Consider the following 21,855-nt stretch of genomic DNA (forward strand, 5'->3'; position numbering starts at 1 on the left):
AGGGTTAAGTAGAAAAATAAAATAGAAAGCAGGCTGTATGAAGTAAATGCACCTTAAACAATGAAACTGCAGAGGACTATGGGACAGTAACACTGCCAAGGGTCTAAAGACGTACCCTTGATACCACCACAGTGACAGTGTTTGTACCCTGGAAGGTACAGTGTCCTATTACAATACTTTTGTAAATACAGTCATATACATATGTTTAGTCAAATGTTTTTGGTGAAAAGACATTCCACTGCGGAGAACACACTTCTGCACTGTTTAATGCACTGTTTATTTGCCACATAAAATGTGGCTTGCGCAAAAGTTATGGCATATATTGTATTATTATTTTTCCAATATGTTAAACTCATCATAGAAACTGTGCCATAAAAGTTGCAGAAAAAAGCCACATTTAAGTGTTTTCTCTGTGGAACGTGTGTTATCTTACTTTCACTCAGAAAATCAATAAAACATGATTTTTGCATACAACTTTTTCATACGTCTGTATACCTGAAACTGTCATTATTGAAACACAGTGATTCCATGCTTCCAAATGGTGGTGTATATGGAAGCGGCGTGAATGCCTTTTGTGTTGGTTCGGAGGGAAACGCGCTCAGGTGTGTTGTGGCTGGAAGCCGGGCCTTTTTTGTTGGAGTTCTGACTCACTTTTGAAGCTTTTCGGCTGAGTTTCTGCAGTGAGGAAACTGTGTCGCCTTGAGATTGTTCAGCTGAAGTCATCTAAATCACTTCGCCGTCAAACCTGCACAACTGTGCTGTTTAGGCTCTCGCTGGTTTAACAATAGAGATCACAACAATGTGAGTGAACCCAACTTCCCAGTCTAATAGGTCCTTGTAATAATTGCAGCCCCATGACGTCGTGTCTGAGGTTATTGATGAACCGTGGAAAAGTGATACTTCAAGCAGCCGGGAAAAGAAGAAATGATCCTAAGGGTCTCCATCAGCTTTCTGTCAACACAATCGCCCATCCACCCAACCAACCCCCCCAAACGTTGTTTCGTGTTGAGCTTTTTCGCTCAACAGCAAGAAGTTTCAGAAGTGTTTCCGCCCCGGCTCCCCTCTACGATTCAACTGTAGCTGACAACGTTCTCCCAGCGTTTATGTGAGGGGGCCTGCATTATTTATCAAAGAGGTTTAGGAACGGGCCTCTCCTGTGCTGTCACGCAGGAACGAACAAAAACAAGACATCTCCCTCTCTCTGTCTCTCTCTCTCTCTCTCCCTCTCTCTCTTTCTCTAGGTACACACCTCATGAATGATTAAAACATCTCGAGAAGTCAAAGCGCAGGCTTGGGAGACGGGCATGGGGAAAGCTTTCTCTCAAAGGCAGCTCGGTTCACCCCGACAGTAGTAGACGCTCTGTCATGCTGGCTGAGAACATTGCAGAGCCGGCATGGGGAAGTGAACTGGAGTCTGAATTACTGAGGGACTCCTAACTGAGGATATTGTGAGGAAAGTTGGAAGATGTTGAGTTTATATACTGTCAGGAGAAAAGCCTACATTATAGGTCAGTTACAGGTACTGGCACATAATACTACATATACATAATAACTAACGTGATGCTTCCAGTTCAGTTTTAGGGTCTTTGCTTTTCTCTTTGTACATGTTCATTCTAGGTGATGTCATTAAGCAACACAATATCACGCAATTATACATTTACATTCCTTCTGATAATCAAGATGTTGACAGGCTTTCCAGGTGGGTGTCAGATATTTCTTAGCAGACGTCACAATATTTTGTCATGAACAAACTGAAATGCTGATCTTCGGTGCTAAAACTCAGAGAAAGCTGCTTTATGAGCAGCTAAGCTATTTAGCTTCATATACTAAACCTGGGTGTGATCTTAGATTCTGAGCTCTGTTTTACCCCATACGGAGCCCTTGAAGGGACGTGATGTATTTTTTTAGGGAAAAATCTTGTGCACACCAGATGAGCATCTGATACTATCAAATGAGCACCCGATACTATCAAGTGAGCACCATTGTACTATGTGGTGAGCACCAGATACTATTTGGTGAGCACCATATACTATGTGGTGAGCACCACATACTGTGTGGTGAGCCCTAGATACTAAATGGTGACCATCTGATACTGTCAGGTGAGCACAGAATAGTATCAAGTGAGCACCAGATACCATGTGGTGAGCACCATATACTATGTGGTGAGCACCAGATACGAAATGGTGAGCATCCGATACTATCAGTTGAGCACCCAATACTATCAAGTGAGCACCAGATACTTTGTGATGAGCACCATATACTGTGTAGTGAGTACCAGATACTAAATGGTGAGCATCCGATATTCTCAGGTGAGCACCCAATACTATCAAAAGAGCACCATATAATATGCGTTGAGCACCCGATACTATCAAGTGAATATATGTGTATTTTTCGATTGGTATCACTTACTTGATAGTGTTGCATGCTCACCTGATAGTATCTGGTGCGCACCAGATTTTTACCTAAAAAAAATACACTACGTCCTTTCAGGGGCTCCGTAATCCCGCATGTAAACACAGTCACTAAAGTAGCTTTGTATCATTTGAGAAATAACACTAAAGTGAGGCCTTTTTTATCTCAGAGCCACGCAGAGAAGTGTTTGTTACAAGCAGAACAGATTAATGCTGTAATGCTCTTTTTACTGGGCTTCCTAAGAAAACAATCCATCAGCAGCACAGATCCTAACAAAAACAAAACAGAGCTCATATCCTCACAAGTTCTGCTACTAGTTTTTAAGTCTCTAAATGACCTTAAAGCAGCTGAACGCTTCACAAAATGTCTGTCTATGTTCCAACATGTGATCTTAGATCTGCAGATGCTGGCAAGTTGCAAAATACAGGGGGTACTGAGGGGTCTGGGACCACCTAATTATCCTCTCAGACCCCCTAAATGTCTTAAAATCAGAATTCCAGGGATCCCTGAACAAATACCTATGAGGATGTTATGCTGTCTGGCAAAAACAGATGCTCAAATACAATTTCAGGGAAAGGTCACTCACCACAATCAGCAAACTAGAGATGCAGCACTGGTCTGCTTCAGGGTACCGCTACAGCAAAGTGATTCACAAATACGTACTTTTCACCTGGGAAAACTTATTTAAGGTTCACAAGTAGACCTTAAAACCACCTTTGAGGGTACATTTATATTGATGAACGAAAAATGTACCTGCACAGAACCTTTATTTCTAACAGTGTACGTTCAGAAGCTGAAACTGTAACTTGGTGTTTGTAAGTCAATTAGAGCTGCTTTTGATTCTAACCCTTTTAGCTTTCTTGTAAATGTTCCAGTTTCACCCAACTGGTTATCTTGGTTGTCACCATGCCAACATCACAGATGGTGCACATGAATGAGTTATTTACTGTCTGAATAATTAATGCGAAAAAATCACATTTGGTGTGTAAAACGTCATCTGATTTTTGATTACGTCATCATGCACCAGCAGGTGGGGCAAAATAATGTAAACCTATAACATTATGTTTAACATCTCCACCCACCCTAGCAGAAAATGCTAGGCTAGTTCAGAGACACTCCCTGACAAGTAAATGATAAAAAGTAAAAAAACGATTTCCAATTCATGTTGACTTCAAACGTCTCCCCCGCAGACAACAACAGCTTTGTTGAGGGTAGCTATAAATCTACTTTGATGAGCAACAAGCTGTACTGGATGATTTACTGAAGTCATCATTAACATTAATCGGGGAACCAAATGGACCTTAATGGCTTTGTATATGGAGGAAACCGAGCAAACGGACATGATGTGAGATTTCAGGATGTCTACTCTCAGTGTAGACATGTAGTCACTGATACTGTTGCTAAAAAAAATAATTAATTAAAACCACTTACGGGAATTTCTTCATTTTCCCCTTCATTTTGTAGCGCTAGCAGCTGACTCACTTCATGCACCCATTTGTTTTCTTGTGGTACTGAAATGTTGTTTCCCTTAAAGATAAGCTTATCGTACTTTTATTTTTGGAATATCTCATATCTCTGTTTATTTTCTGACCAGCCCTTACAGAGATTGGCGAGACCTCTGGAATTACACAATGACATTAATGTACAATTGCTGTCTTCCTCAAAGTGCAAAGCATTGAAAGTGGGCTATTTTTGGGAGCTGTGCTGAGAGAATATGCAAAAAAGGACTATTTCTGAAGCACAAGCAAAAATGACTCAGCTCCAAAAATGCCAGTCATGTGCCCAAAGTGGAACAGGGTGGTCCAGAAGTTTTTGAAAAGTGGTTATTTTTGTCTGGAAATGTAAGAGAGATAACTGTGTTCACTAAATAAGGCCTAAAAAGTTTTATGTTAAGTCAGTTTTGAATTTGCCTACTGACTTTGTCACGATATGGTAATGGTATTCGTTATATTAACCACTGAATGGCGAATCCGGATTGTTAAATTGCCAAAAAAACATTAAAAACATTGGCTTATATGGTAAAACTTTCATGTAACTTTAGATGCACTTGAGTTGCTTAATGTAAAACGTTCTACAACTCACATGAAACAGTTGCAAGTGTCTCAACAGCCAATTAAAACGCCATAACGCATCACATTCACGACTCATTCACTGAATAAGGCCTAAAAATATTCATGTTAAGTCAGTGTTTAGTTTGTCTACTTACTTTGTCATGATATGGTATTGGCATTCCTTATATTAACCCCTACAATGTGAATCTGGATTGTCCAATTGCCAAAAAACATTAAACACAATAGGCCTAAGGCTGGCTTATATGGTGAAACTTTCATGCAACTTTAGTTGCACTTGAGTTGCCTACTGTAAAATTTTCTGCAAATCACTTAAACAGTTGCAAATGTCTCAACAGCCAATTAAAACGCAATAACGCATCACATGACATTGTTTTCATTAAATAAGGCCTAAAATGTAAAGTTAAGTCAATTTTAAATTTACTTGCAGACTTTATCATGATATAGTAATGGTTTTACTTTTATTGATCCCTAAAAGAGGAATTAGGATCATCAAATTGCTAAAAACATTAATAGCAATAGGTCTACCGTAGGCCTAACAAAGCCATACATGGTAAAATTTTCAACCTGAGTTGCCTAATGTAAAACATCCTGCAACTGACTTGAAATGGTTGCAAATGATTCAACAGCCAATCAAAATGGCGATAACACAACACATATGTCGAATTACATACTTTACTTATTACTTATTGATTTCACCAGAAATGGGTCAAGGTTGCTAATGTTTTATTTTGTCAGTTTCCTGAGCCTTGACAACAACTAAAACAATGAAATTCTAACAAGTAGAACCTAAAAGCTAACATTTCTCTAACCAGCTGTGATAATTAGCCAGCTAATGCTAACGGCTGCTTGGTCAACTGTTCTTCTTTGGCCTAATGTTCTCCTGATCTAGATTTATTTTCTCCTTTTTTGATGCTAATTTTACACATAGCTCAGATTACTTTCATATCTTAAGAATCAAATTGATAACAGTAGAGGAAAGTGAGACATTCTTCTAGATAGATTGAGCGAAGAATCAAGTGTAATGGCTAATAAACATTCATTTTCAAAAACTCAAACAAATAGAAAAGAACCCTAGATAGATAACAACGGATATGTAGATATAGGGGGGGAACGGCAATAACAGCTAAAAACAAAATGTGAAGATGATAAAAATGCTGCGCATATGTAAATTATACCTTGCGAATAAGTTTATAGTGAGAACTATGTGGTGCACCAGGAATACGTGCCGCTAATTTGGCTAACCAGTGGAGTAACTGAATGTGTTGCATGCAACTTTGATAACTTTCCAACTGCTTCCTGTAACTGTCAGTTTGCATAGAAACCATGTTGCAGGCAACTCACACCATGCAACTTGTTTCATGTAAGTTTCACCGTGTAAAGCCAGCCTAAGAGCTGTTCATCATAGCTAGCTGGCTAAGCTGGAGATCTCGCATCTGCGCTGTCGCAAAGGCAACATCAAAACAGAAACAGGCCTAACAAACAATGAGGTAAGAGTCAGAATAACCCGAACTAATGTAGTCTGCTCTGAACTCTTATTTGATTATTAATAATTAACTCTATACATTATAATTTCATAACTCAGTAAATCATAATCAACTTCATTCTGTGCTTAACTAGCTCCGCGTCAGAAATAGAAATTCAGTGGTCAAATTACTTGGACTAAATTCATTATTAACCCCTAACTGAACATTAAGAGTTCTTCAAAGGTAGCCTGCCATTGCCATGACAACCACAAGATTTTAGAGAAGCTAATAAGGACCAGTGAGCTAGTAAAGAGAAATAAGCCTAATGAAAATGTAAAATTGCTTGAATGAACCCCATTATTAACTCATATTTGGTCCTTTGGTGTTCTTTTTCCCTTTTTTTCAGAAACTGAAATGAAGAAGTAAAGAGATAAAAATTACTTTATTAAAATGATTAATTCTTTGTTATTTATTAAGCGTTATCTATCTATCTATCTATCTATCTATCTATCTATCTATCTATCTATCTATTCATTCATTCATTCATTCATCATTTTATTTGTATTTAGCTAATTGGCTAAGCCGAAAAGTGTTTACATGTTTTAAAAAGTATATATAAACCCTATCATCCGGCTTTTTATTTAATTATTACCGCTAATTCACCATAAAGTTATTCACTAAGCCGAAGAACGGCCGATGTTCGCCGATGCTGTCGCCATGACGACACGAAAAGAGCCGAGTGCAACCGAGCGCGTGGCATTGTGGGGGGGAACGCACAGCTCCGGACCGTCGCCATATTTGCTCGGCTTGTGCTCGCTCTAGGCTCAAACACGAAAACAAACAAAACAAAAGAAGCGAAGAAACGACCCAGAAACCGAACACCGGCCCCGGTGCGCTGTCCCTCAGCTCGTGTTAACGGCTCAGACGGAGAGAGAGAGAGGGCGGCACGTGTCGGAGTGATGGGGCGCTCGCGGAGCCGCAGCTCGTCGCGCTCGAAGCACTCGAAGAGCGGCAAGCGAAGCAAGAAGCGCGCGCGGAGCGGCGGAGCAGGCAGCTCGCGGTCGCGCTCGCGCTCCCGGGACCGCGAGCGCAGCAAGAAGTCTCGGTCCCGAGAAGCCAAGCGGAGCCGCCGCAAAGAGTCGCGCTCCCGGTCTCGGTCGCGGTCCCGGTCCAACAACACGGCGGTGGCGGCGGCCTCGCGAAGGGAGAGAGAGCGGGAGAGGGAGAGGAACTCTCCGGCAGAGAGAGTGGACATGTTCGGGCGGACACTCAGCAAACGGGCCGCGGTGGACGAGAAGCAGAGGAAGGAGGAGGAGGAGAGGAAGGCGGAGATGGAGAGACAGAGGAAGATGTGAGTGTAAACGGACACACGAGTCTGTCGGTAAACGGCTCAAAGGAGTGTTCGTGTCTGAGTGGCGGTGAATAAAGACAGCGGTGGCCCTTTGAGCTAAAGCTAAAGCTAACTGACCTAGCCTGGCCTGTCAGAGCCAGTGTCCTAACGCTAGCTTTGCTAGCTAACGCTAGCTAACTAGCCTGGTCCTCCAGCTGTGTTGTGTTAAGGCCACTGTTTCTGCCACTGGAGCAAAATATGATCATTTAGTAAGTCAATAATAATGAGAAAGTTTTACATTATTATTAATCAGCATTTCATAAATATGACTTGGCTTATCATGTCAATAATTACTTGTCGTCTCATAATAATGAGAATTTCCCCATATTCTGGGAAAGTTAGTCATAATAATGTCATAAAAACGTCATAGCAAATCATAATTATCAGATACTGAGTCATATATATGAGAATATCTGATAGTTATGAGAAAGTAAGTCTTAATTACGAGATACTAAGTCATGACTATGAGAAAGTAAGACATGACAGTCATTGTTATGACATGTTAAGTTATTATAATGACATTAAATCTCGTTATGATTCTACGTCATAATTAAGATGCGAAGTCATAATTATGAGATACTCAGTCAGGCTCTCATTATTGTGAGATAACAAGTCATATTTATGAGATACCAATTCGCAATTATGAAAGTCTTTCTCATTGTTATGACTTACTCAATGACATTTTTTTTCCGTAGTCGACAGCCTATCACTTGGACAGTAACTTATTAATGTATTATTAATAATAATAATAATAATAATATTTTAGGTTCACTGGTGGTTTCAGATTGTAAATAAAATAGCTGTGTCTCAATTGTAGACATCCTGATCTCTGGTTCCCATCACCACCGGTGTAACTTTCTTCAAATTGACCCATTTCACATCAGACCACTTCGAACAACTTTGTGTACATCCCAGCAATTTTGTGTCACCCTTTAATGGTCTCTTTTGCTTTTGTTGGGTAAGTATCCTTATGTATTGAAAACCAAATCTGATTAAAAGAAAACAAATGGTTAGACAAAATATGACAAAGAATTTGGGCTGTTCCTGCAATCCATGTTCCCCAATCTCATCTACACTACTTGTGTCCAGGTAACTTTTCAAATTAGTGAATTCAGCTACTTTAAGGTGCACCGCTTATTGATACAGGCATACAGTTCATGAAATCTGCATAGAAAAACATTGGCAAATAGAATAAATAACTCTGGAGCAGCTGCACAAGAGCCTAAGGTCACCAGGCCAGTGCCAAGCATCGGCTAGAGGGGTATCAAGCCCTCAGCATTGACCCCGCTAATGTACTTGTGACTGAATGTAAGCAGTTCTTGCGGCAATGTTACGATGTCTAGTGTAAAGCCTTTTTAGAAGAGTAGAGGAATAAAAGGGGGATGAACTCCCTTATAAATACCCCTGATTTCAGACGAAATGATAGATGAGCAGGTGTTTGCAAATTTTGGACATCAACACAGGTAGAGCTCTTTCATGCAGGGTTGCATAGTTTGAGGAGTTTGGTACTGGCAGATAGACGTAGCAAGCAGTGCTGTGCAGTAGGGTATACAGTGTAGTTTAGGGGAATAGGTCAAACTGAAGGGGTTAAGGGAATAACAGCAAACAAATAAGATATGAGGATAAGAGTTTCCTTTTAGAAAACAGAGGGCTTATTCCAGTCTTAAATATATATATATTTTTTATATATATATATTTAAATATATTTTTACCTAATCTAAACATTGGAGTGTTCTCTTCTTGAGCTTGTGGATATAGCGCTGGGTCTTTTCTAAAGTTTCAGATGTTTTTAACTGTGCTTTAAGAGATATATCACCTAAGAACTTAACATTTCTGTGCAATAGATGAATCTCTATACAAGATGAGCTGTTTTCTAGGCTGCCTGTTCATCTGGCCACTTCATCAGTTAACACTTAACCAAACAGATGTCATGTCTGGTAATCTAATCACCCAAGATGGCAGCTGACGGTCACCTTTATGACTCTCGTCGTGTTTTCAGGTTTCCTCTTTGTGTTTGACCACAGCTACTGTGTCCTGAAGAGGGTTGCGGATGAAAAAGTCAAAAAGGCCTTAGCTGTAGCTCTAGATTTGGCCTTAGGCCTGGCTAGATTGCCATCTGAACCTTAAAAAGCACTCTGCCCATTTTGGATGGGGGTGAGACTGACCCCACGGCATGGCCTGTGTTGACCCCTGCTCAGTCCTGCCAATAAAATTTGAAAGAGGAGACACTGGAGAAAGGTCTGTAGTGTCATATTCCATAGGCTGGCGTGCGCAAATCAAATCAGCATTGATCGTTGGTGTTTTGAGGTTTTTTGACTTTGCTGGAAGTGATGCTGTGGCCTTGTGAAACACTGTTGTGAATACAGATGTGAGACACTTCTGTCCTTTTCTGTTTAATGGTTTGTACAACATTTGCATGCTGTAAGTTGGCGGCCTCAGTTCGCTCACGGAATCAGTGGAAGCCCTTCCTAGGCAGTAGGGTGGGCAAATTGATATGTAACGAGGAATTTTTTTAATAAAGTGATATTCGGGTTGAGTATAGACTGTATCTGAGTGGTTCAAGCTTCGGGATTCTTTATTACTGCATAACAACAGTGCTTCCCCCACCTTATAAATCGATGGGCTGGCTGCTTACTGAGGTAAAAAAGAAATGGACGCTGCAACCACAGCATTCTGTATATTGATTGGCTGCCGAAATGAACCCATATAGTTAAGGGCATGTAGGGCTGAACGATATTGACGTAATGCAATGTTTGATAAAGTTGTTGGATATTATGATGACGATATGAGAAGCGATAAATTATGATTACAGTAGTGTAAACAGAAATCTGACTAAGCACCCCTCTAAACAAATAGCAAAATATAAAATTATGAAAGCACTGTTGTTTATTGTGCCAGATAAAAAGAAAAGGAAAAAACTAGCAGCTACTTACATCAGAACTGAAAGCAGCTTTTTTGTGCATTACCGCAACGGCTTTTTCTATAGAGGCTACTAAAACAAATAAATATATATTTGTTTTTTGTATAAGCACACAAGAATGAAAAAGTATATTATTTATTTATTTTTGTGTAGTTATTAAATTTATCCATTGTGACCGTAGCCATTACTGCCCTTAAAACACGATACTTAGTGTGAGAACAATCCTAATATTTGATGTGCTAGTTACTCATCTCTTATGTGGGAGAGCAGGGTTTAAATCCCAATGTCGTGCATGTATGAGAAAATTTGTTCCGTTCTTTTATTACAGCTCTTAATGATCTGCTTATCGCAGAAACTCGTAACACGATAATGTTTAAAAGATTTATCGTACAGCCCCAATGCCAGACAAAAACAACTACCTCCTTTTTATCCCCCCAGTGCCACCCACTAATACCTATTTTCTAGGGAAATCTCTGAGCGACACTGGTGGCATTTGAATTTGGTGAAGCCCACTGTGTGTGTAATTTTGCATTGCACAGTTTTGACCCACATTTCATGATTTAACACCCTCTCCCTCCGTCCCCCTCCAGACGCCAGCAGGAGATCGAGGAGCGGCTGATTGAGGAGGAGACGGCGCGGCGGGTGGAGGAGATGGTGGCCCGGCGGGTGGAGGAGGAGCTGGAGAAGCGGAGGGACGAGATCGAGCGGGAGGTACTGCGACGCGTGGAGGAGGCCAAACGCATCATGGAGGCGCAGCTGCTGCAGGAGCTGGAGAGGCAGAGGCAGGCTGAGCTCAGCGCGCAGAAAGCCCGCGAGGTAACGCTCGGTCGTTTGTAACGGAGCGGCACTCCACCGCAATCTGTATACCGCACTGCCGTGGCACAGCTTGGCACTCGCAGCCCTGAGAGAGTGGAGAGGAGTTTAGTGACTCTGTGTTGAAAGGGTGGCAAGAATCAGCCAGTTGAACTGAATTGATAGGACAAAGGCAACCAGTGCAGCTCTTTTCCATAATGGGTTAGATCAGTGGGCCTCAGTCTGCTCCTTGTTTAGCCGGCAAGGGGCTTTTGTGTCATGAATGTGGATTGTCTTTTATGATCCTACAGTGTTCACAGCATTTTGATTATTTTTAGTTTGCCTTATCAGAGCTACTATAACTGTGCCAACTTAGTGGCTGATTCCTAGCCAATTTTAAAGCTTCAGTCTCAAAGCTCTTAATGGAATCAAATATAAAGGAGCGTCTTATTTTGTCATGGCCAAGTTTTGGGCTCCATGATTTGATTTTGTTTAAAATGTTAACTGAATATTTTATGATTTTCATAAAAATGTTTGTGCTAAAAAATGCCCACCTGCGCATTCTTGAAGGCCACTGGTTTAGATTGACAGCCAGTTGCCGTAATGAAGGGGGACAGAAATAGAAAATGTGTACGCAAGATGTAGATGGGGCCGGGTTACGTTAACCAGTAGCTCAAGTCCAAAAGCAGAAAGGTTTTAGCTACACGTTTTGTTGATTGTCTCTGCAGGATAATGAGATGATAACTTGACAAAATGATACCAGGTCACACTGATTGCTCTCAGAGGTGTGCGGTGTGAAAGATTTGTCACGGCTGTGAAAGATGAATAATTTCTTTCACCTTTTCCCTCCCCTTTTTCTTGCCTTCCTTACTCTCTGCTCTTCTTTATGTCTTTCATCTCTTTCCTTTTACCTTTGTCTTCAATAAAAAAGGCCTTTTCACAAAATGGACCTTCAGTATTTCTGTTAGGCTTTGTCTTTGTTCTAATATATTATGATATTTGTGCATATTTTCACGTTGACTTGTTTGTCTTTTTGAGATTTTTTAATTTATTTATTTATTTTTTTAATTTTATAATATTTTTTTCTTTCCAATATAAGTAAAAAAGTCCCACATCTCATCTACGAACTGCATGGTATTGTAGTTTTTACATAGGTCTACAAACAGTTTTTGGCAAGCTGCACTTGAAATAGGCCTAATTTGTTAGCGAAAGTTGGAGCCATCGATTTTTAAATTAGGACGCTTTACTATTTTGTAAATATTTCCCTTCACATTCTAGTCGTCAATAGAATGCACTGCAAAAGAAACCAAGACAGGACAACAGAAAAGCAGAACATGAAGAAAAAGTGATGAAGAGCGATTGAGTTTAAGACAGAAGTGAACATTGGTTTGGTTTACCAGTGCTGGAGAGAGCTGAGGGAATGCCTTGCTGTGTATCAACTAGAGAAATAACCATTTGCATAGTATGCCTGATGTAATCGGATATCAGCAACGATTGACAAGTTACCCAGTGACCATGCTTTGTTTAAAACTATAAACAGGCAGATAAGCTGAACCCACACCAGAAGAAGTGCTCAAGAAATAATCACGAGTTGAAATAATTTAACTACCAGATGTTGAGTTACTCAGTTAGTAATGTGTTTGTGATTTTAAATCAACTAATGCTAAGCTAACAAAAGCATATAAGCTTAATATAGTATAGAAGCTGCAGAGTACCTTGCGTATTTGAGGCAGCGCTCGGGAGGGCAAACGTAATTGATAATCCCATTTTGTAACAGGAAGATATTCTGATTATTATTATTATTATTATTATTATAATATATCAAAAATTGATGCATATCTATCACGTAGCACTTCTGAAGCTAACAAATAGGCTAGACTTTGAGGGTCCATCGAGGGCAACATTAGCTAGCTGTTAATGTTGCATCATTGATGACGATCAGCTACAACTTATTTGATCAATAAACCAGCTAAGTTAGCAGGAGCATTCAGGTGTTGTAGCCTAGGCAGTTTGCTTTCACGTGTTATGATGGCAATGATGTGGGTGGAAAACCAAAAGGAGAGACTGTTGAGTTTGAGAAATGGTCCACCAAAATCGATGACCCCACCTTTAATATTTCTGAAAGCGTGTGACTTCCTTTCAAAAGAGGATTTTACAGTGTGCGCACTAATCGTGAAGTGAATTTGTGTTCTTGAACTGGACGCCAGTTCTCTTAACAAATCCCAGACACACAAACACACAAAGGGCCGGTGTGTCAGCACTAACGGGGTTAGATATGTGCCCTTGTGCAGCCCATTCAGATTAGCCTTCACCATGTCCTAGCATTCTCCTCTCCAGCAGCTCAACCTGTCATATGATCTGAGTGTTTTAATATAGGGGCTTAGTAAATGGATGTGGTTAATTTTTTAGCCAGTCTCTGTTTGAGTTTATCTTTCACGTTTCCCTTTATACTTGACCAGTTCTGTCCTTATTTAATATTTATTTATTTATTCATTCATTTTTAAGGTCTGCTGCTGGTTTTGTTGCTGTCTCCTAACCCCCTTTCTTTCTTTTAACACTGTTCTCATTGTTAAAAGTGCAGTATTGTAAATGTACTTCTGTGTCCTCACAACTTGCTTTTCCTCAGGACTGCCAGTTTTTTGGGTGCACCCACATGCAAAATCACCCACAACATACACACACACATCTCTGACACCTCAAACTAGACCCTCTACCCACTAAAGCACGATGCAGTTAATACACTCCATGTGATGAATGTGTTCTTGCAGCTGTTAACACCGTTTTTAACAGTAATAGCCTGACGTCCCGCGATTGTCGATGTCCCCACATGGTAATGTGTTTTACTTACATGCTTCATTCTCCTGTCCACCACACCATCACTTTCACTCTACTGGACTGTGCTATACTGCATGTGGTGTTGCTGTGTAAGAGCGCTAGCTTGTGCTAGCGGCTCAGAGCAGAGTTTTTAAAGGGGAAGTGCAGCGCTGTCCAGGACGGGACACACACGGGACCAGGCAGTAAATACTCACCCCCCCTTTAATCAGCAGTTGTGTAGGTACAGTACACAGTCAATGGAAAAAGGCGTAGGTATACAAGCATTGGTGAGCTACTACTATTCAATCTCTCCTTTGTTTTATTTACTCTTTATGTCTCTTGTTTCCTTTTGAAATTTCTTGCTGATGGATGCTGATAGATTAGAAAGGCAAAAAATCAATCAGCCTGTCTTTTTTTTTTCCATCTTCAAAACAAATGAGAGTCTTTATTAGTCGATGTTTGTCTTAATATGCCTGTTCTGTATGTATGTTCATGAGTGCGCTTAATGAATGTCTGAGTAAGACATTGCGGGGATTGTAAATGTGTGATTGGAGTCTTTCATGGGAGGGTTTTGTATCGTTTCAATACAAGGGAGAGAGAGGGAGATGTAGGGGGTTAATTCTTTGCATTTACCTAAGAATTCTGCCAATTGAAAATGTGAAATTTGCAGAGTGTGAGAAACAGGATGAAAGCGCTTCTGTGCTATGAGTGAATCTGACTGTGGAGCGAGTGTAGGAGTGTGTGTGTGTGTGTGCGAGACTGGACTGCGTGTATGGAGATTGCGTTCAGGGAATTGTTTTGCCCGGCCTAACATGCCACCGTGTCACCCCTGTAGGAAGAAGAAAAATCCAAAAGGGAGGAACTGGAGAAAATTTTGGAAGAAAACAACAGAAAGATTGCAGAGGCTCAGGCTAAACTGGTAAGCTTTTTTATTTTATTTGTATTATTTTTTTTTTGGTAAGATAATGAGTAAAGTTTGCTTTTCATAGTGTAGTTGTATACAAAAGTGTGCGCACGTCTGGTAAAAATTTATAAAAATGAAATTATTTTGTTACGTATTGTATTTTGTAACTTTAATATGATATTTTCTGCATTTTACTGGTACATATTGGAGAAAAGTATGAAATGAGACATGAGTTTTTCACATTTTGATTTTTTCAATGAAATTCAGCAAAAACACAGTAACTGGGTATTAAAATGAGCAAAAGTGTGTTCTCTGTTCACTTATTTTCACATAAAAAATTCACATCATAGGCCATTTGACAGGCACCCCTGGCCTGCTCAGATACTGTAAAATCCGACACAAATACCCTATAAAACCAGAAAATCTGTTAAATGCAAAAGAACCTTAACTTGCTTATAATGCTGTTATAAGAATAAGATTTATGTCCTGAATAAGATTTATTTGGAGGAAAAAAAAGAAAATCTGTAAGGCCTTTCTTGGTATTTTGGCTATGACCGTGAGTTTACTATAAGCATGAAAGAGGCTTTCCATTGTTGCTCAAAGCCTCCCTGTCCTGTTTCTGTGATCCATATTTTAGAGTTTAGAAATAGTCCAGGCTGTAGAATCAATATTTTATGCTTATCATAAGAAGCACGACAACAGCGTGTGCTCTTGGCTGGAAGACATTATGCTAAAAGTACTGTTTCTAGCTAGACTATAGGTTACATTTGTATAGCACATGCTACGTATATATCTTGGTGATGAAATTGATTTCAGTTAACAAATTGACAACTTCTATTTTGTGCATAATAGCAACTTCTTGATGAATTGATTGTTCTATGATATCAGCAGATACCAACAGCCTGGTATTATCAGTGTATTGCAAATAGCACAGATAGTGCGTTAATAAATAGCATTTTGTTTGGTCACTGCTTTGCTAGAATTATGTAGATGAAAAAAGAAGTAATAACAGAAACTAAAACTGCAAAGAATTTGGGGCAGTCCCCAGTGCTACAATATTTCTGTTTTAAAACTAGTGGAGAGTAAAAATAAAATTACAAAATTATATAAAGTGTAAAATATCAAGTCTGCTTATTAGATTATCAGATTTTTTGCTCCTTCAAAATCAATATCGACCACATTTTATATCGGCCAGGTACATATAAGCTAACCAGCTTGAGGTATGATGTGAATTGGTTGGTATCTTTACTGTCATATGCCAATAACAAAATACTTATTTGAGTTTGTTAAATATTCCCACAGTCAAAAATAGACTAGAGCGTTTTAACCATCATGCCCTTTTTAGCAAAATGGATCAAACTTGATTAAACAGTTGATTGACAGTTTAATCTACATTACAGATATAATAATAGATAATAATAGGCAGCCATCAGATCATATATAAATAATTTTCTCCATCTTCAGTGCAGTCATCTAAATGTTTGCGTACTAAGCTTTGTCATTTCCCAAGGCCACCTTGCCTTTTGAAATAAAGCAGTTTGTTCTAACAGAACCAGCCTTGGGTGAACACTGGCAGAATGTTTAGTTGGCTCCGGGCGTGTATGGATGCTGATGTTTATCAGTGTGTCGTGTCATTGTAAAAGCTTTTTTCCCCTCCACTGTTTTTTAATGGGAGTAGTCTGTGGCCTCCCTTAAAGTGTTTGGCTTAAGTCTTGTTTATTTGATTTGGACTTAAAGGGCACAAACCCAGCTTGTCATGTTTGGGGAAGCTTGGCACTTGTAGCTCTGTCCCAGTGTGACCTTTGCATGGTGTGCATAAGTTTTTGAAGCTACTATATAGCCTGTATTGTTTTTTTCTAACATGATGCATATAATTTAGGGCTGTCAAGCAGTTAAAATGATCACATTTTTATGTAGTTAATCGTGATTAATTATATTTGTTTTAATTTCCTCAAACTTTCTAAAAGTGGACAGTTGTTTTTATTATTATAATATTTCGAATAATTCAGTATTATTTTTTTCATGTTGTCATTACCATCCAGTGAGAGCAACAGTGGCTGCATGTTCACCCGCGACTGTAGCCTCTCGCTCTTGTACTAATATTTCACATCTTGTTTTGAGGAGAGCCGTGTTCTCTTTTGCTTTTAAAACTTCATAATTCTTACGCAAGCACTGTCCAGTATAGGCTAGCAGATTAATATTGCTGCCTCAGTGGTGTGCTTTGCTTGTATGCATGACTTCAGACTCTATATACTTTGGTTGTAAACATTATCTATCAATACAACTTGCCTTTTAAAAGCTGTATTTGATCGAAGGGGCTATAACCAGGGTGTCAAAAGAATATACATTGCATGAGCAGCTGAGCTTCAGGGTGGAACTCCGGTTTGAAGGGTGTTAATGGAGTTTTAAAAAATGAGCGTTGATAATAACTCAGCATCCAAATCAGAATCATATTAATTATGTCAAAGCTTCGACACCACTAATATAATTATGTTCAGTACTGTTTAAAAGGCAGCCATGAACATTTTTAGTACTGTTTCTCTCAGTGGTGCCTTTGCTTGTAAAAACATCATATAGAATTAGTGATTACAGGTAAACATACAATGTAAAAGTAACAGGAATTATTTTCGGGCAATTTATGGATTAGAGATGCGCATGGCTACGCAAGTACTCAGTTAACTGTTCTAGATGTCAGTATTCGAAAACTAAAAATGAGTATTCAGGTATTCGGTCCATTTCTTCACAGGAAGATAGAGAAAATGTAGAGACCAACAACCATAACACTAACCTTAATAAATGTTTCAGCACTGACAATTTTAGATAATTTTGAGCAGAACTCGGAAACATTAGCCACTACCTGACTAGCAAGCACAGCTTTGAACAGTTGTACACACACAAAATCATGATATCTTTCTTAAAAACGTAAAGGCGTGTTTTGGTAGTGACATCCTTAATGTTCCACACTGATTTTTAGACTTTGAGACACATTTACTTCAAAACAATGGGATCTTACTGCTCACCATGTGGCCATGAGGAACAGGGATGCAGTCTGACTTCCTGCTCGAAAGTTCAGGGGCACGGCTAAAATAAGGCTCCACCTACAGACTAAAACTGAAACTTTTTTTTATTTTTAATTTAATAAATAAACATATGGTAAATCAAAATCCTTCAACTTTAATAGAAATCAAAAATATCTATAAAAAATAACGAATAAATAAATGAAGCATTCTAACCTAAATTTTTGGCCAAAGTACTTTTTCTCCTTACTTGCGATTAACCGGGTATTGGTTCATTAACTCTTGCGGATCCTTAGATACCAAAATTAATTGGAATACACATCACTATTATGGATATCTTGGTTAGAAGTACAGTTGGATATATTACATGCATTTGTTATATTCCATCAGCAGCACATCTGATTAATTTACTAAAGGATTGATTAGCCAAACCAGTTATTGGATGGTAACTACTGGGTTTTGTCAAGGAGAGCTCTGGAAATTACAATACTGTCACTTATCGTAATGTATTGTTTATTTTATGGACATTTACAGCTGAGATAAACGGATTTACATGCATTTTCACAGTACTGTACATGTTCTGTCCTTTAATATTGGCACTTTCTGAGTGTGTTAGTTGAACTCCTGTGTGTTTGTGTTTCCTAGGCTGAGGATCAGCTGCGTATAGTGGAGGAGCAGCGAAAGATCCATGAGGAGCGTATGAAACTCGAACAGGAGAGGCAGAAACAGCAAAAGGAAGAGCAGAAGATCATTCTGGGGAAGGGCAAGTCCCGACCTCGCCTCTCCTTCGCACTCAAAGCAACGGACTGATCACCCTCTCCTCTCTTCTCCCCTCCTCTTTCCTCCTCTCCTCTCCATTGCTCTCCCCTCCTTTTGGAAGAAAACTTCATTTTGAAGCGAATCCTTGGGAGTCTTGCGAGAATCCAGCTCTGGCAGTCTCTCCTCGGGGTTCGGAAAAACTCTGCTCCCTTCCCAAAGCCTCGGTTGAGGAAGTTTTGCCACGCTGAACTTTGCTGCCACCTCCACAGACTGGCTGATTCTTTCAGTTTTAGCAATTTTTTTTTTTATGTTACGTTCTGCCACAGCTGTATAGGAAGCTTTTCCCTCCCCACATTTCGGGGCCATCCGCTTTGTTTTTACCGAAAGGCAATAGCAAAGAGAACAGTGGGCTTGTGTGTATGTGTGCGTGCGTGCAAGAGTGTGTGCGTGCGCGCTTGTACTAAAGCCTTAGAAAGCCTTGCGTAAGGTGTTTGGGAGCTCCCTTGATTTTGGTGGAGATTTAAGCACATTTTGTTCCAATTACACAACTTTAATCCATCCATCCGTTTATTTCCACAAGGGGGAGTGAAACGTTGAGGAAACGGGGTTGGGAGATTATTTGAAATGAAATATGAGGTATGTGTGCATGTGTAGGGGTGAGGGGTGGGGAGGGGATATCAGTTTAGTGGGCACCTTGCGCCAAGGAGAGCTCCTAAATGACCCGTGCCGCTTCGTCCGTTTGTGTCCTGCAAATCGTAATCATTGAAATGTGTCCTGTTTTACGTTACTTTTGACACAGTTCACTCACCACTGTAACGCTCCCACAGAATAGCGGACGATACGTGTAAAGGAAACTTTTTATTCGATCGTTTCATTTGGACTGTTTGCTTAGACAGCATAGGTGAATGGTGCGGGTTGTGTGGACGTCTGCTGTACTGTTTTGGTTCATAAAGGAAATCGGAAGACACAGGTAAGATTGCTTAGGGTGTGTGTGTGTGCGCGTGTGTGTATGTGTTAGTTAGGTGGTATCATATCGTGGTTAACTCCTCCTTGTCTTGTAAATTGGAACTGAGCCGTTCATTAATAAATCCTTTGAGTATGATGATGTTTCTTCTCGTTTGTGGCTCTTCACACTGTAAGAGTGCTGTTAGACATATGAGGTGGTTTAAAACAAACCTGTTTGGCTAAACTGACTCATGGGCTGAAGTTTGGCCCTCGACAATGTTTGATTTAGCCCACCAGAAATTTACCCTAACTCCACCCCCTCACCCAATGAGCTTGCTGTATTAAAAAAAAAAAAAGGTATCATTGCATTAACCTATATTACCAATTAGAAACATTTTTTCTTTTCCCTCTAAAATAACCATTTTCGAGATACACGTTTTGATCTGACAGCGACGATATATATCGCAGTTGTCAGAACAAAACCACGTGTCTCCAAAATGGTAACTTTACAGGAGATGGAAAAAACGTACTTTATTTTAATGTAAGTCAACCATGTAAGGAACCAGACATATTTCCAAGTAATTTTGGGTCATTTCTTTTGGTCCGTTCATCATGAAATTTACATACAATGTAAAGAACAACAGGCATTTTCAAATTGTCAAAAACTGAAAATCGGCAAAAAAAATGGAGATACAAGGTTTTGTTCCGACAGCAGCGAAATATAGCTTGTTCTGTATTTTTGAAATTTTTAAGTATGTTATAAAATACATTTTTAAACACTTGTACTTTTTTTGCCTTCAGTGCGTGACAGAAATTGCAATTTGGCCCACCAAGATAAAAAGTTTGGGCACCCCCAGCTGAACAATAGAAAATAGTGGTGGTGATTTAATATCCCAGTATCATCAAAAACTTTGCTTCTAATATACGTGTTATAGTTTGATGTAGTGTGTAAGCATTGGTAAAGTTTTGTAATATGCCATTCAGTCCATCCAGTCCATACTTGGAAACAAACAGCTCATTTTCAATTCATTGTTTTGTGGGATGTCATTAAAACAGATGTATATCTGTGATATATATCAGATGTATATCCGCCAATTCGGCCTGCAGCCTTTAGCTCCGCCCACTCACATTGACGTTATAAGGAGTGTTTCAGCCTGGACTGCTTTTTGAGTCAAACCAGAGAAAGAAAATTGGAAAATGGTCATGTAAACATGAAGTATGTTTTTGGTACATACTCATTTCTAATGTTAAATAGAAGAGAGCTTCAGTAAACAGTATGTGATGTTTCACTGTGTATTAGAACTTGTCAGTATGCATGGTATAATTTAATACTGCAATAATATCGAATACTATTATAATTGTGGGTGGTGATGGGGGGGGGGGCAGTTGTGGATTAATAGTATCCCATTTCTAATTTAAGTAATAATACTGCAGGCTGTTCCATCAGGTCAAAGTTTTGAAGCCCTACTAGTTTTACTCACGCGTGTCCATCTTTAACTACCATGTGCTTAATTGGGGTTGTGCACTTACAAATGAGTTTGGTTTAATGAACGAGGCTCAGTCTGGGCCTCTGCGCTCAGCAGAGTGTATTGGCTCTGATCAGTGGAGTTTATTGCGATGTGTGAACTTCATCACCTCCACCAAAACAGAAGGTTTCTGAGGGCTTTGAATGTGACTCCTGCGCTCGCCCCATGCAGGGTAATGGATTTAGCATGCCGTCTATGAGCTCAGCGTGGGGCTGCAGGGTTTCCTGACCGTTAGTTAAGAGCACTGACTGACTGTGTGCATGTAATTTGGCTCTTTTGAGGGACCGAATGTCCTCAGAACATGAATGTTTTGATGTTGTGGGGACCTTTTAGCAGCTTTTCCGAAAGAAATGCAGATGTTATTAGAAAATGTAGAGGAACAAGCTGATCATTTGGTTGCTGTGGTTGGGATTGGGTTAGTTGGAGCTTGGAAACACACCACAAGGACAGGAATACACATTTATGAGTGGCTACTTTTAATGTTGAGGACATGTGGGCCAAGTAAAACCATTCTTTCATTGAGTTTCGCATGGACTTCAGTGTTTCCTTTGGCTTGTATAGAAAGAACGGTAACACTTCACTGAAGGACAGCATTCATAAGGGTGTATCACAGACCTGCAGTGGAGTCCAAAAGTCTGTTTTACATTTTTACCGGCAAATAAACAACGATTTTGTTAAATTTCGAATTTTTTAAAACAAAAAAAAGTAAAGCGACTTAAAATTCCACCCAATTTTTAGGTCAATGTTCAGATTTAAGCAATTTTTTGACATTGGCCTTATTAAGGCCTTCATGAAAAATGTCAGATTTGAGTTCCTTCCTTTGAAGCTTGTATTCAGACGA

The 21,855-nt window shown here is 39.6% G+C and overlaps 1 protein-coding gene across 1 annotated transcript; it reads left to right on the forward strand.

Annotated features, from left to right (window-relative positions):
• The first annotated feature begins 6,714 nt into the window (after window positions 1-6,714).
• Window positions 6,715-19,645, forward strand: arglu1a (arginine and glutamate rich 1a). Its single transcript, XM_036571385.1, has 4 exons — window positions 6,715-7,298; window positions 10,848-11,073; window positions 14,699-14,782; window positions 18,430-19,645. The coding sequence occupies exons 1-4, from the start codon at window positions 6,907-6,909 to the stop codon at window positions 18,592-18,594; spliced, it is 867 nt and encodes a 288-aa protein (XP_036427278.1). The 5' UTR covers window positions 6,715-6,906; the 3' UTR covers window positions 18,595-19,645.
• Window positions 19,646-21,855: the final 2,210 nt, after the last annotated feature.

This window comes from Colossoma macropomum, unplaced genomic scaffold (genome assembly GCF_904425465.1).
Source record: "Colossoma macropomum unplaced genomic scaffold, Colossoma_macropomum, whole genome shotgun sequence".
Taxonomy (NCBI): Eukaryota; Metazoa; Chordata; class Actinopteri; order Characiformes; family Serrasalmidae; genus Colossoma; species Colossoma macropomum.

What these genes read in the sequence shown, in the direction of transcription:
- arglu1a (XM_036571385.1), top strand. Translation starts at nt 6,907, where the DNA reads ATGGGGCGCTCGCGGAGCCGCAGCTCGTCGCGCTCGAAGCACTCGAAG. An exon ending in GCGCGCAGAAAGCCCGCGAG is followed by an intron (nt 11,074 to 14,698) that starts GTAACGCTCGGT and finishes TCACCCCTGTAG; the next exon opens with GAAGAAGAAAAATCCAAAAG. An exon ending in CAGAGGCTCAGGCTAAACTG is followed by an intron (nt 14,783 to 18,429) that starts GTAAGCTTTTTT and finishes TGTGTTTCCTAG; the next exon opens with GCTGAGGATCAGCTGCGTAT.